Here is a 12,557-nt window from a genome sequence, read left to right on the forward strand (position 1 = left end):
GGTGTGAGCCACGTAAGCGCCAGATCGTCATCCACGCAAAATAGGGCCAGGCACCTCGGCACCGTGAGTCATGGTGCCGAGATGTGTAACCTCGGCCCCTAGGGCCCAAAGTTGAGTTTACGCCGTCCATGGGTCTAAACGTGTATTTTCTTAAAAAAGGGGCTAAATTGCAAAAAAAATAGGGCCGTGTGAACATCCATCGACAAACTGGCGTTTCCACTGACTGTATCACGATGTGCCTCTCTCTCACACACACTCGGGCTTTCAGCTGATAGGGCGCGATAAATCTGGACCGGGTCGCAACCAGCGGTTTTGGCAATATAAAACTAGGTGTTTGAAATTTTGAATTCGAGTCACGTACACGGCAAGTCGGCAATGGCAACATCTGGGCGGCTGCCTGCCTGTGCCTGGCGCGGCGTGACCCACGTCAACCTTTTCTGCTTGGCTGACCCTCTCAGACCCAGGTATTGTATTTGTATGCCTCCCTTCGACCGGCTCAACTCAGCAAATAAACCCGGTCGGTTGGTAGTGGTAAGCCCTCTCGTAAAGGTATCTCTTTTTATGACACTTTCATTTATTTACTTATTATTAGTTATTTATTTTTATATTACTGGAGTACTCCGTACAATATAGTTAGTAACATTCCCACACCCGGACATACAAACAGGGTAGTACCAATCGTATATTTTCTTTAAGGCCAGCACGAAGGCTGCCAAACATGTATGTTAATAAATAATGGAGAAGAGCACATAAACACTTTTTTTTTAAAATGAACATGCAGGTGGGAATAGATTGAGATTCAAGTCCAATAAAGAAGTTCAATTAATAAAATCCAAAAAGTAAGACTCTCCGTCCAAATCCAATGTAAAATAACTAATGTCCAGTCCGATCTAACTCTGGTTAGATCTATATGTGGACACCACATAAAAAATGAGATCATAAACTTAAAAACATCACGTTCAAACCATTATATTTTAATTTAAAAAACGACTGGAATTTATAGGAAATTGTGGTCCTCACATTAAAATCTAGAGCATATATATTCCTAATATTAAATGCGTAAATTCATCCATCCCTTATTTTTACCTCTCCTAGATTGTTTCCTCTTCTAACATCATTCATCATCGGAATTTAGAGATGCGAAACATTGGTTAGCACCACACTACTTATGTTGTTGCTTACCAAACCGAGCACCCCCCCCCCCCCCCCCCCCTTAGCATTCATGCGGGGGGAGGACGGTGGCTTAGTTTTCATCTTTCATAACATCACAACAAAATATACACAACAGACACTCATGTAAGTTGAGCCATTTTCCAACAGTTTCTAGTTCGGAATGGATCCTTCATCTTTTTTTTAGGAAACAAATGGATCCTTCATTGCAACGTGTATTCTTTTGAAATGCACAAACATATTTGCTAGTTTAACTAAAGCACTTTTTTTTTAGTACTCCTAGAGCTAATCTCTCATTGTTTTCGTGCATTATGCTTAGAAATACGTTATTTTCTAATATGATGGTCCGTCGTAGTTCAGTAAAGATTTTAAGTGTGTTTGCTTGGACTATGCTATTTCTGAGTAATATTTTCTATTTCATAGGACATCTTGGTCCCTTATTTATAGTTCTAGCATTAACCGGTCTGGAATTAGGTGTAGCTATATCACAAGCTCATGTTTCTACAATCTCAATTTGTATTTACTTGAGAATCTAATTACACATGAATAACCCAAATCCATTCCCACCTCTAAACCAGCCGTCGAACCGTATAAAAGCTTGGGTGCGTGGCGACTGGCAGCGACCCGACCGGCCGGGCGCCGGTCAGAGACCTGCTTTGTTTTCTGTTCCGGGTCAACCCAATGAAACGAAACACGGGTCAAGGATTGTTCGACGCGAGCGCCAATGTCCCAATCACCTGACATTCCGATCGACCGCCTCACACGTTGACCACTCATCCCCCTATATATACGCACACACGGCCCCAAGCCTTGAAGCAAATCACACACAACACATACAGGCTGCTGCGACGAGCTGTGGACGATTCCCATTCGTCTCTCATCATTCTCAGACGACACAAGCACTGCTTGCGCGCGGCGGTCACGACCCGAGACACACTCTCCCTCGCACCCAGATTGACATCGACCCGTGCGCTCGATCGCCATCTCTACGGGCGTCGCGGCATCGGCAGGCAGGCAGCCGGCCGGCGGCGGCATGAACTGGAAGCGCAAGAGCTCCGGCAGATGCAGAGGGGAAGAGGTGCGGGAGCGCCTGATCCAGCAGGATCCGGTCGGCGGCAGCTGCAAGGGCGCGGGCTGCGTGCCGCGCGGCTGCGTGGCGGTGCTGGTCGGCGGCGGGGACGCGGAGCCGGAGGAGCGGGTGGTGGTGGACGTGCGCGCGCTGGGGCAGCCCTGCGTGCGAGCGCTGCTGGACATGGCGGCGCGGGAGTTCGGGTACGACCACAAGGGCGTGCTGCGGATCCCCTGCGCCGCCGACGAGTTCCGCCACGCCGTCGCCGCCGACAGCCACCGGCCGTGCAGACGGTAAAAACGACGACGGCACTTATTGGTGATGTATGTACGTACGTACGTACGTACAAAGGTGACAAAAGGTGTGTCCATGATCGATCAACGCTCCTTTATTTACACAGATGTGTCATGCTCATGCATAGAGACGAACGTCGTAGCTAGGGTATGTACATAGAACAGGCTGCATGTGTGCGTGCTCTAATTTAATTAGGAGTCGCCTGCATGTCTGCATGTGTTCTGAGCTGGTTTGCAGGTGTCGCAAGCTTTTTTCCTTTGAGTTTAGTTTGCAAGTGTACAAATTAACTGGGGACAATTAGTTGTTTTCTTGTCATCGTCAACCAAAAGCAAGCTGATCAATTCACACTATATATACCTGGTGCCTGGTGGTGTGTGTCTGATCCCCTTCCGATTTCGTGCGGGCTGCGCGCCTGCGCCGTTACAAATTCCACGACGTCGTCGTTGGTTGCCCACGCACCCGTGTTACGCCGCCGCGGGCGCGCGTTCCGTGTCTGCCTGCCTCGCTCTGTGCCGGCCGGCAAATTAAGATTGCCCATTCCAATCTCCACACTTGCGTGCGTACGTAACAGCAAGCTGCACGCACGTACGGCACTCCAATTTTCAGCGCGCGGTGGACGACGTACGCATCGTCGTTGATTTGGCTCCCGTGTCCGGTGTGCCCAGAGCGCAAGCAGGAAACCTGCAGGGTCGTCGTCGTTGTGCGCGTGCGTACGCAAGGATGTCGGCGTCAGCGTCGGCGTCGGCATCGGCATGCTCACTCGGCGCCTCGGCGGCAAGTGCGCGGCGCCGGGTTCCGGCCGCCTGTTTGAGCGCAGACGGACAGACCATTCGCTGACGGGGACTGATCGACATCCTCACGTACGCACGAGTGAGCTAGCTTATGCTTATCCTGCTGGTAGCGCCGGTGCTGTATACGCATTGGGCAATAATGCACCATGCATCGCAATCATCCATGCATGCGCATTCTTCAACCAATCTAGCTGTGTCATTGGATGGACTGCGCATATATTATATAATTGTTTTAATTTAAGGTTATAATTGTGTCATCGAAACAACAGGAATATTATGTATACGTGACGACCGATGCAATGCATTAGGCATATACGTGCACACGTTCTTCTCGATCTGGACTAAAAATTGTTTTACCGAGTGAATGGTCTCAGCTAATTAATTCGAGGGAGACAATGGAAGTTGTATACTAACCAACCATGTATAGATAATATAAGTATTTCATGATATTTATTACAATTTATATGTAAATATAAGCATTCTTTTACGGCAAGAGCAGGCCTCGCTTTGTCAGAGGCTAGCAAAGTTTTTTTTTTTTATTGCCAGCACAGGTCCAAAGAGAGCTCGTCTGTGGCTCTCTGCTGGTAGATTATCATTGGTCAAGACAAGGCAAAGATTTGCTAGAGGATTATTCAAGCACCTAAATTAAATTATCTCGTAATCTCTCCGCTGACAGCCAACGCAAAGATAACGTGGTCTTTTTAACTAGAGGCGTCAATCTTTTTATTTACACTTATTAATCTGTTCCAAAAAAAAAAGAATGCTAATATATACTATACATGACATATGAAATATAATAACAGGATATTCTCTGTTTTTTTGCTTATGAATTTAATATTTGTCTACATTTATAATTAAAAATTTACATTTTTTATGATAGAGGGAGTCACACTTTTTCAAATTTGACTAGTTATATTGAAAATAAAATACTAAATATTTGCATTTTTAAGTAAATTTAATTTGATAATATATTATGTGATCAATATAATAATATTTATTACACATCATAAATATTCGCACTTTGCGTATACTATATTTAGTTAAATGTAGAAAATTTTAATTTCTAGATAACGAGATGCATTTTTTTTATAGGAATTTACATTCCATTACTCAACCATGTCGGCTAAATCGCCTGACACCAGAAACATAATACAGTCAGGCACTCCGGCCATGACTAAAGGCGCCAAACCCTGGCTCTTGCACCCTATAGATGCAAGTTCATGTGCTACTTTATTACATTCACGAGGAGCATATCTAACAAGGACGGAAGCAAAGCTCACACTTAACAAAACCTTGAGTTCATGGACTAAACCGCCCACCACAGCAAGCCTGAAATCATCTCCCTGTATCGCCCACGCCACCTGCTGTGCATCGGTCTCCGGGACAATATTGTTCATGCCAATGGCAGCCGCTGCCTTCACCCCTTCCATACAAGCAATGAGTTCCGCATGCATCGGATTGATCGCAAGAGGCACTTTCCCAGCACCTGATTGAATTACATCTCCACTTTCATCCCGGATTACATAGCCCCATCCACCATCCTTGTCAGCCTCCCTAAAAGCTCCATCAACATTCAGCTTCAGCATGCCACTTGGGGGTCTCTCCCATCGTGGACTCTGCCTGCTATGCCCTGGAGCTTCAGTTGTTAGCGCCTGCAATTGTTTGAACTCCGTGGCTTGACGCCCACTTAAAGCTGCAATTTCAGCAGCTGTTCTTTTGCTTTCCCCCCTCCCTGACACGGTTTCGTTCATACCACCAATTATTCAGAAGAAATACGGCTCGCAACTGTAGCTCGTCATCTATTTTCAGCAGCTTTTCTGTCACTTCCTTTGCATCACAGCAGGCCACCAGAGTCTTATGGCCTCCATACCAGCGTTGCGCCATACTGCTTTCACTAGCTTGCATTTCAGGAACAGATGGCTCCCATCTTCGCCCGCACGGTTGCACATATAGCAGCGATCATCCTCAACTTTGATACCTCGTCGCTTGAGGTTTGAACGCAGTGCTGGGAAGGAGGAATATACATGAAGTCGGCGGAGAGGATTAATTCGCTATATGGCCACGACACGATGGCTACTTCCCCGGTTTGCCGTGACGAAGCAGGCAGAGGCAGGCATGGAAATTCAGACCTGGAGTCAGTAATAAAATCAATAATCATTGGCACCGTTCCTGGCCTAATGAATAATTGTTGGCGCGGGCGTTTACGAGAAGCAGGAGATGATTTGGACGTGGTCGGTCTCAGTCGCGCCCCGAGCCTTGACAAAACAGGCTTTTCTAGCTAGCCCGGCCAATGCAGTTCTCAACCCAAAATGCTTGCAAGTCACGGAAGATGAGATCACTGAGAAGTGAGAACAATAACGTTTTCTAAATTGTATTTTAAATAAACCGTTCTTGACTTGACGAGCTGACTCCGGCCAGCAGACTCAGACACTCAGTGCTGGTATAATACCCGAAGCGTCGCATCAAATCGTTCAGACACAGCCTACGGTTTGAACCTGGTCAAAGCATGAGACGACACAAATGCATCTCGTTAAAGCATACGGTTTGAACCTGGTTTTCTTTTTAGAGTTCATTGAACCTGGTTTTCGGAGACTCGACAGCCTCGTTTGAACGGATCGTGTGCAGTTAGGTTGGAATACATGGTTCTTTAACCAGTCTGACAAAAGCAGAGGGCTTCAAAGTTCAGGTGGTTCCTTTTATTTAAACTGTAGTAAAAATCCAAGGCAGCAAAGCAAGGGAACAGAAACTCACTGATCGTTTTGCTGCATGACGACACCGGTAAATTTTGGAAGTCTTCAAGAAACGATTGTTTGAGGCCACGTATATATCATGGAATGATCTTTACAGCTGAATTAAGTCAAGATGTCAAATTTACCTGAATAATATCTAGAATGATCTTTTTCAGTTCATGTACCCCTCACCTCACCTCCCAACACGCGCACACACACAACATCATCCAATTTAACATTGGAGATCTGGTCTGAGTTTTCATAAGAAGCAAGTTAAAAATCTTTATATACATGTCATCAGCCATGGGTGACATGCGGATGGTCTTCAGAGCAAGAAGGAAAGTGTTTACTGTCCATATTTAGAACAAAAACACCAACTTGACTTTCGATCAGCTAGTAGCGCTCCTGAAATTCAGATCAACTGCAACAGTCCCAAGCACAAACAAATCCACTTTGATCTTTTCATTTAGACATATGTGTCTCCTATATTTGCTTGCACCAACAGGCAACAGACGTGCATGCCTCAGGAATGCATCCAGTGGAGAAAAACTGTATCGTCAGTTAAGCAAGGCATGGAATCAGCAGTAGCGTAAGAACAAACAGGGATAACAAATGGAGGAGACATGTCGTTGCAGATGCCCAGGTTGTTTAATATTCTTGCACGGGCACTGTCACTATCTGATTGAGGATTTGCAAAGTACTAGTACTAGTTTAGGAATTAGCAAGAGCATTCACTTAAAAGGTTGCAAAACTGTTTGGAACTGAGATTTGGGAACAGAATTTTGGTTCTAATCTGAACTACTTACGGCAAGCTTCGGTTTCAAATACGAGAGGATTGTCACCGTTGATTTTAGCAAATTACAAATGTGCTGCAAATTATTCGAAGTATAAACCATATTTGAAGTACTTTTCATGGCATAATCTAACAGTTTTTCACTTCCTCAAAAGAACGCACTTTCCCTTTAGTCGCCAAGATATTTATTTTGAAAGTTCAGAACAATTACAGCATTGATTAGGTGAAGATAGAAATGGTACTTTCACTTTAGTCGCCAGGATATTTATTTTGAAAATTCAGAACAATTACAGCGTTAATTTGCTACAGATATAGGTGGTGACAACGATTGCAGTAAAAAAGAAGCGACAGAATTATGTACAAAATGCATAATGCAAGCCACAAATGACGCCACGTAGCTTGCAAGCTGAGCAGAATATATTAAAACTGTCACGCATGACTACCATCCCAAAGGTTCTCGGGTTCAGAATTTGTAATAATAACATTAATCGTCCGCAATGGAAGCAGCTCAGACTAGAAAAACAAACATGTTCCTCTGATATCTCCAACAAAGCTGAAGAAAAACAAAATACCATCTGGTAATACAATTCCATTTCCCTCGACAGTTGACACCAGCAGCAGCTCAGGCCTTGAGCTTGCCGTAGAACCTCTGCTTCTCGTCTGTGGTCTGGAAGCGCCCATGCCCAAACTTGGACGAGGTGTCGATGAACTTGAGCTTGATATCCTCCAGCGCCAGCCGAGAGGTCTGCTTCAGCAGAGATTGGCGGAGAGTCACCACCCTCTTCTTGGGACCGACGCAGCAACCCTTGATCATCAGGTAGTCGCCTTTGACGATACCATAGTGGGGGAATCCACCCATGGGAGTGATGTCCTTCTCAGTCCTGTAAACAATCAGCATTTAGTAATCAGCACAGATACTTGTAACTGAAAGAACACATTCAAGTTTGAGAATCATGTAGCTGCAGTGAATCAACAAAAAAAGAATACCTGTCAAACTCAGTTGAGGCATCATGGCTTTCCTGTCCAGCCTTGCCGATCTTGTAAACCTTCTTGTTCATCTCAGTACGGTGATGGTATCCATTCTGACCAGCACGGGCAACTGTGTACGACACCCTAGCAGGATGCCAGGCACCGATACAGGCTACCTTGCGGAGACCCCTGTGGGTCTTACGGGGAAGCCGGGTAACGCCCCAACGAGTGACCACACCCTCATACCCCTTACCCTTGGTGACTCCAATGATGTCAATCATCTCATCCTTCTGGAACACAGCATCAACAGGGACTTCCTTCTCAAAGAATTTGTAACCATAGTCCACCTTGTCTGCTATAGTGCCACCGTTCACCTGGATCTCCATAAGGTGAGCCTTCTTCTGCTTCAAACCCTTCATCTTTTTAATCTGAAATCAGAAAGAAAAAAAAAAGCATTGGAAGTGTGAGCAGAGCACAATTGAAAATAAAAGACTGCGCTACAATGACAAGTAGATTCAAACCTGAGTGTGGGCGATAACACGGATAACTGAAGCATACTTCTTCATCTTCTCAAGCTGCAACTGGATTTCTTTCTTGCCTGCGTCGCTGTCATATTTGAGGGCATACTTGGTGAAGGCCTTCTTCTTGCTCTTGCACCAGTTCTTGTAGAATCTTCTCCTCACTTCTTCGCTAAGGTGCTGGGCCCAGACAGAATTGAGGGTCCGCAGGCCACGGGGGGTCTTCACATATGCCACAAGTCCAACAATGACAAGGGGAGGGGTCTCAATGATAGTCACAGCCTCACAAGTTTCCTTCTTGTGGAGCTCTGCACAAGACCGACAGTGTTATTACTCTCATGCACAACCCATAGCACTCCTTAATCTTGTTGTTGCCTATTTATATTAGCCACAAAAGCAACAGTAATTGTCTCCTCAATAGAGAACATGCTGTACACATTGCACCCTATGACAATGATTGAACTTACTGGAGCCAGGCTTCTCGACCTCACGCACAATGTGTGTCATTCCAGCCTTGTAGCCAACGAAGGCAGTGAGGTGGCAGGGCTTCTTTGGGTCATCCCTCGGGAAGGACTTCACTGCAGAAAAAAAAAACGGAAATAAGCACATCAGATACATATACGATGGGTTAGTGTGCCCATTCACTGAGTTGCACAAATGCAGAGTACTCCACTAAACTGGAAATATATGTGTGTGTATACTTAAAATTGGTACCACTTGTGACAATAACTTATGAACAGCTTCATAATTTAGTGTTTCAACATTGGGATGCAAACTTGACAAAACTTCAACCCCCGATTTTAATGTTTGGAGCACACAAACAACCACAGTACCAGACAATGTAAATCAGCAAGATCAATCATGCACTTACAAAACTGTACGTCAGCCAGTGTATTGCACAAGAAATGTCCGAAAACTACCAATCATTTACAATCCAGAGAGTGCTAGCACACAGCAAACGCACGAGTTGGGCTACTAAGACCACTCTAGCAGCTATTACAGAAACTGCACAACCAGTGAACGCGCAGCCCGTTGCTAACTAGGCAGATCAGCAGCGGCAAGCGATGGGCAAAAGGTAACTAGTCAAATGAATCGGTGCTGCAACACGTACCCTTTCCGCGGTGGCGGGAAGATCGCTTCCTGGGTAGGAAGCCAAGGGACCCGTGCCTCGGGTGCTCGAATTTACGGTGCGACATCCTCGCCGGCCTCCTTCCTTACCTGCAGGAATCAACACCGATAAAACAAATAGATCCACGATCAGGGCACGGCAATTTCCAGAATCTGAAGAAGGCCTAAGCGGGTTGCACGGATTCGGGCAATGAAATGGCAGACGAACAACGCGAAATCGAGACGAAGTGAAGGGGCGTTGCTTGGTTACCTGAGGGGAGCGCGGGCGGCGGCGTCGCTGGCTGGGCGGAGGCGGAGCGGGTAAACCCTAGGGAGTGGATTTATAGGTGGCTGCGAGTGGGAGTTTTTTGGCTCACTCGGACTAAAATGCCCCTGGGCCTAGGGCTGCGGCCTGCGGGAACAAGACGCCCCGCGCAAGCGAAAGGGCTACTGGGCCAGGTTGCCTCTGTTGGTGTCAACCGATCCCATCAGTTTGGGCTGGGCTCGAGCCCAATGTCTTTCTTTGCTAAAGGTAAATTTATGTTTTTATATAGTCCCCAAACCAGAAATGAAACGTGACAAGAAAAAAAAGCACTATAGATTTTGGGTGAAGAAGTGGGTAAGTGGCAGATGACTTTGGCAAAACCTATATTCTGATAAGAAATTGCAACAAAGCACCTTTCTCGAGACTATCTGTTGTGATGAATTGTTCAACTGTTCGCTTGAACTTATCAGCGCGGCTTATCAGTCATGGTACATTGTTTTTCTCTCACAGCAAAACAGCATAAACCGACTTATAATAGATTCCATAAAAAAAAGAATGTTGTAATTCTAGTCTGGCCTAAATCAAACAAGTTAAGTTTGCTAAGTTTATGATAATTAGTATCAATATTTATGATTCCAAATAGATATACTATAAAATATATTTGATGATAAATCTAATAATGATACTTATTTGATATATCAATCAATATTGAAAACATTTTTATAAATTTAGTTAAAATTAAAAGAGCGTTGCATTCTTGTTTGAATCGGAGGGAGTGGTTGTTTTCACTCATTTAACAAGTCATCATCCAGTTGGAAAAGCATCGTGCCTGTCTGCCTCCATTGCTGACAAAGTGACAAGGGTCCATCCTTTCAGTTCACGGTCCACACGCTAATCTCCCGCGCGTGTTTGAGTCAATTATCCCGGCCTGCACTTGCGAGGGATTTCAAAGGGCCGATAAGGAGATCCACGCTTGGACACTCACAAATGTGTCAACTGGCCGCTACATGCAGCACAGTAAGTGTGCAGTGCTGTCAACTAGCCAGCTATTTACTCGAGATTGGCTGCCCATTTCAGAGTTTTTATATACATTTTTTCTGCATTTTTTAAGTGATAACACACTGTGCCTTGTTTTCTAGAGGTCTTTGCTTACCATTGGTCGTAAAAACAGCTCAACTCCAAAACGAGATGAAAAGGATTTTCTCTATGCATGTTCGCACGGTCCAAGTACATCTTCCATGCTTTCGTGATGAAAGATCTTGCTTGACACCTTTTTCTCAAGGTGGATATGTTCAGACATACGTGTTGTCTTTAAATAAAAAAAAAGATTTTGGATTCAATCATTGAATAAGGCAGCCTCAAACTAGCCAACATTGAATCAATGGCGGCTCTCGAATTTTCGAAGGGTCGCCGTGAAAGCTTGAACAGGCCGTGCTTCTCGTAGCACATTGTCTCTAAAAAATAACTCTTGTTTAACTAAACAATAAAAATTTACATAGATTATGGCAGTAATGAGAAATTGTTTCTTCATTTATACTGGAAGCTAAAAAGAAAGTTTCTCTGTTCCTCCATCACAACTAAGAATGATGAGTAGAATTATACCAAATCAAGAAGCTATTCACCTTACTCCATCAGAAAATCAAGAAGCTAGATCTAAGAATGATGAGTAGAATTATACCAAACATGCCCTAAATCAAACGGAGTTTTCTACAGTTTCATCATGCACGACAAATCATTAGTTAGGAATGGGCGGGGTGGTAATGGGCCATCCATGATCTGTTTTACAATCCAAACCAGCCCTTAATTAGTTTTAGCTGAAAAAGAACCATATGTAAATTCAGTCTCACTCTTTTTTGACCCAGCCCTTAAGATTTGTAGGCAAGAAATCTGGGCCCATTGGTAGGCCTTTCTGATCTACGGCATGTTTGTTTGGCTGGGCTTGTTTGTTGCTGGATCATGAAGAAGTACTGCTGGCTGGTTTGGTGTAAGAGAAAAATATTGTTCCGGCTGGAAATTTACGATTGTTTACGACTGTATAATCCCAGCCGAACAGGCTGCTAGTCGTCGGAACTACCCTTGCCCACAAAAAGGATGCACACAGTTTTTTTATGGAAAAATGCATATAGTTTATCTCATAGGAATTATATGTGAGTATATGTTTATTTAAACTTTGCAGGTACACTTCAGTTGTACAAGTCATAAACCAGGAATATATACAATATATGCTCCAAACATAATAGCATGATTCATTATTCTGTAATTGTTCTTGCTGATAGCTAGTTATAGTGTGCAGTTTTTAAAACAACAACATATTATGGAGTCTATTGAACTCAACATTATGACGTGAAACATTTTATTTAAACAATGTATTTAAAATTTTTAATGTTCATTTTATCTCCTCCCCTCTTTGCTAACAGTAATTTTCTTTTCCCTTGAATGCACAAACGTTTAACGTTTTAGATGGAAAATTGATTTCCAAATAGGAGTCTACGGAGATTGATTGTTCAGTATACACTTGACTAACCATGAGCTGTATCTGTACTCGTATACAATTTTGTTTCATCTTCACTGTTACAACTAGAATCCATGTCACAAACTCATTCGTTAACATGGTATTAAATTTGTTAGTTATTACTTTGAATTAAATTTTCAATAATTATTTATGTGTACCTTTTCATTTTTAAACCTTATTTCAGTTCTTATGATTATGAATTGTAGCTTTCTAGATTCTTACATGGATTTGTTTTATTTCATGTGGAAATCGGAATACAATTTCCTCTTTTTTATCCTAAATTTTAGGTATTAATCAGTTATATTTAACTCTCACGTTACTTTAGGTACATACCTTCTTC

The 12,557-nt window shown here is 43.8% G+C and overlaps 3 protein-coding genes across 3 annotated transcripts; 1 reads left to right on the plus strand and 2 right to left on the minus strand.

Annotated features, from left to right (window-relative positions):
- Positions 1–2,203: 2,203 nt before the first annotated feature.
- LOC136492333 (auxin-responsive protein SAUR27-like) lies at positions 2,204–2,536 on the plus strand. Its single transcript, XM_066488390.1, has one exon. The coding sequence runs from the start codon at positions 2,204–2,206 to the stop codon at positions 2,534–2,536; it is 333 nt and encodes a 110-aa protein (XP_066344487.1).
- Positions 2,537–4,430: 1,894 nt separating this feature from the next.
- LOC136492334 (uncharacterized) lies at positions 4,431–5,075 on the minus strand. The gene has a single exon (XM_066488391.1). It carries the CDS (start codon positions 5,073–5,075, stop codon positions 4,431–4,433), a length of 645 nt encoding a protein of 214 aa, XP_066344488.1.
- A 2,166-nt stretch (positions 5,076–7,241) lies between these two features.
- Positions 7,242–9,811, minus strand: LOC136493678 (large ribosomal subunit protein uL3). The gene is made up of 6 exons (XM_066489779.1): positions 9,712–9,811; positions 9,445–9,551; positions 8,801–8,911; positions 8,337–8,641; positions 7,834–8,243; positions 7,242–7,727 (listed from the first exon to the last, which is right to left on the minus strand). The coding sequence occupies exons 2-6, from the start codon at positions 9,527–9,529 to the stop codon at positions 7,469–7,471; spliced, it is 1,170 nt and encodes a 389-aa protein (XP_066345876.1). The 5' UTR covers positions 9,530–9,551; positions 9,712–9,811; the 3' UTR covers positions 7,242–7,468.
- Between the last annotated feature and the right edge of the window lie 2,746 nt (positions 9,812–12,557).

The sequence above is a fragment of the Miscanthus floridulus genome, chromosome 11 (genome assembly GCF_019320115.1).
Source record: "Miscanthus floridulus cultivar M001 chromosome 11, ASM1932011v1, whole genome shotgun sequence".
Taxonomy (NCBI): domain Eukaryota; kingdom Viridiplantae; phylum Streptophyta; class Magnoliopsida; order Poales; family Poaceae; genus Miscanthus; species Miscanthus floridulus.

Bases quoted from the DNA above. Each gene is read 5' to 3' on its own strand.
- LOC136493678 (XM_066489779.1), bottom strand. From the start codon at position 9,529: ATGTCGCACCGTAAATTCGAGCACCCGAGGCACGGGTCCCTTGGCTTC. The intron at 8,912-9,444 runs GTACGTGTTGCA...TTTTTTCTGCAG, and splicing joins TTCCCGCCACCGCGGAAAGG to TGAAGTCCTTCCCGAGGGAT. The intron at 8,244-8,336 runs GTTTGAATCTAC...TTCTGATTTCAG, and splicing joins GTGTTATCGCCCACACTCAG to ATTAAAAAGATGAAGGGTTT.
- LOC136492334 (XM_066488391.1), bottom strand. From the start codon at position 5,075: ATGAACGAAACCGTGTCAGGGAGGGGGGAAAGCAAAAGAACAGCTGCT.
- LOC136492333 (XM_066488390.1), top strand. From the start codon at position 2,204: ATGAACTGGAAGCGCAAGAGCTCCGGCAGATGCAGAGGGGAAGAGGTG.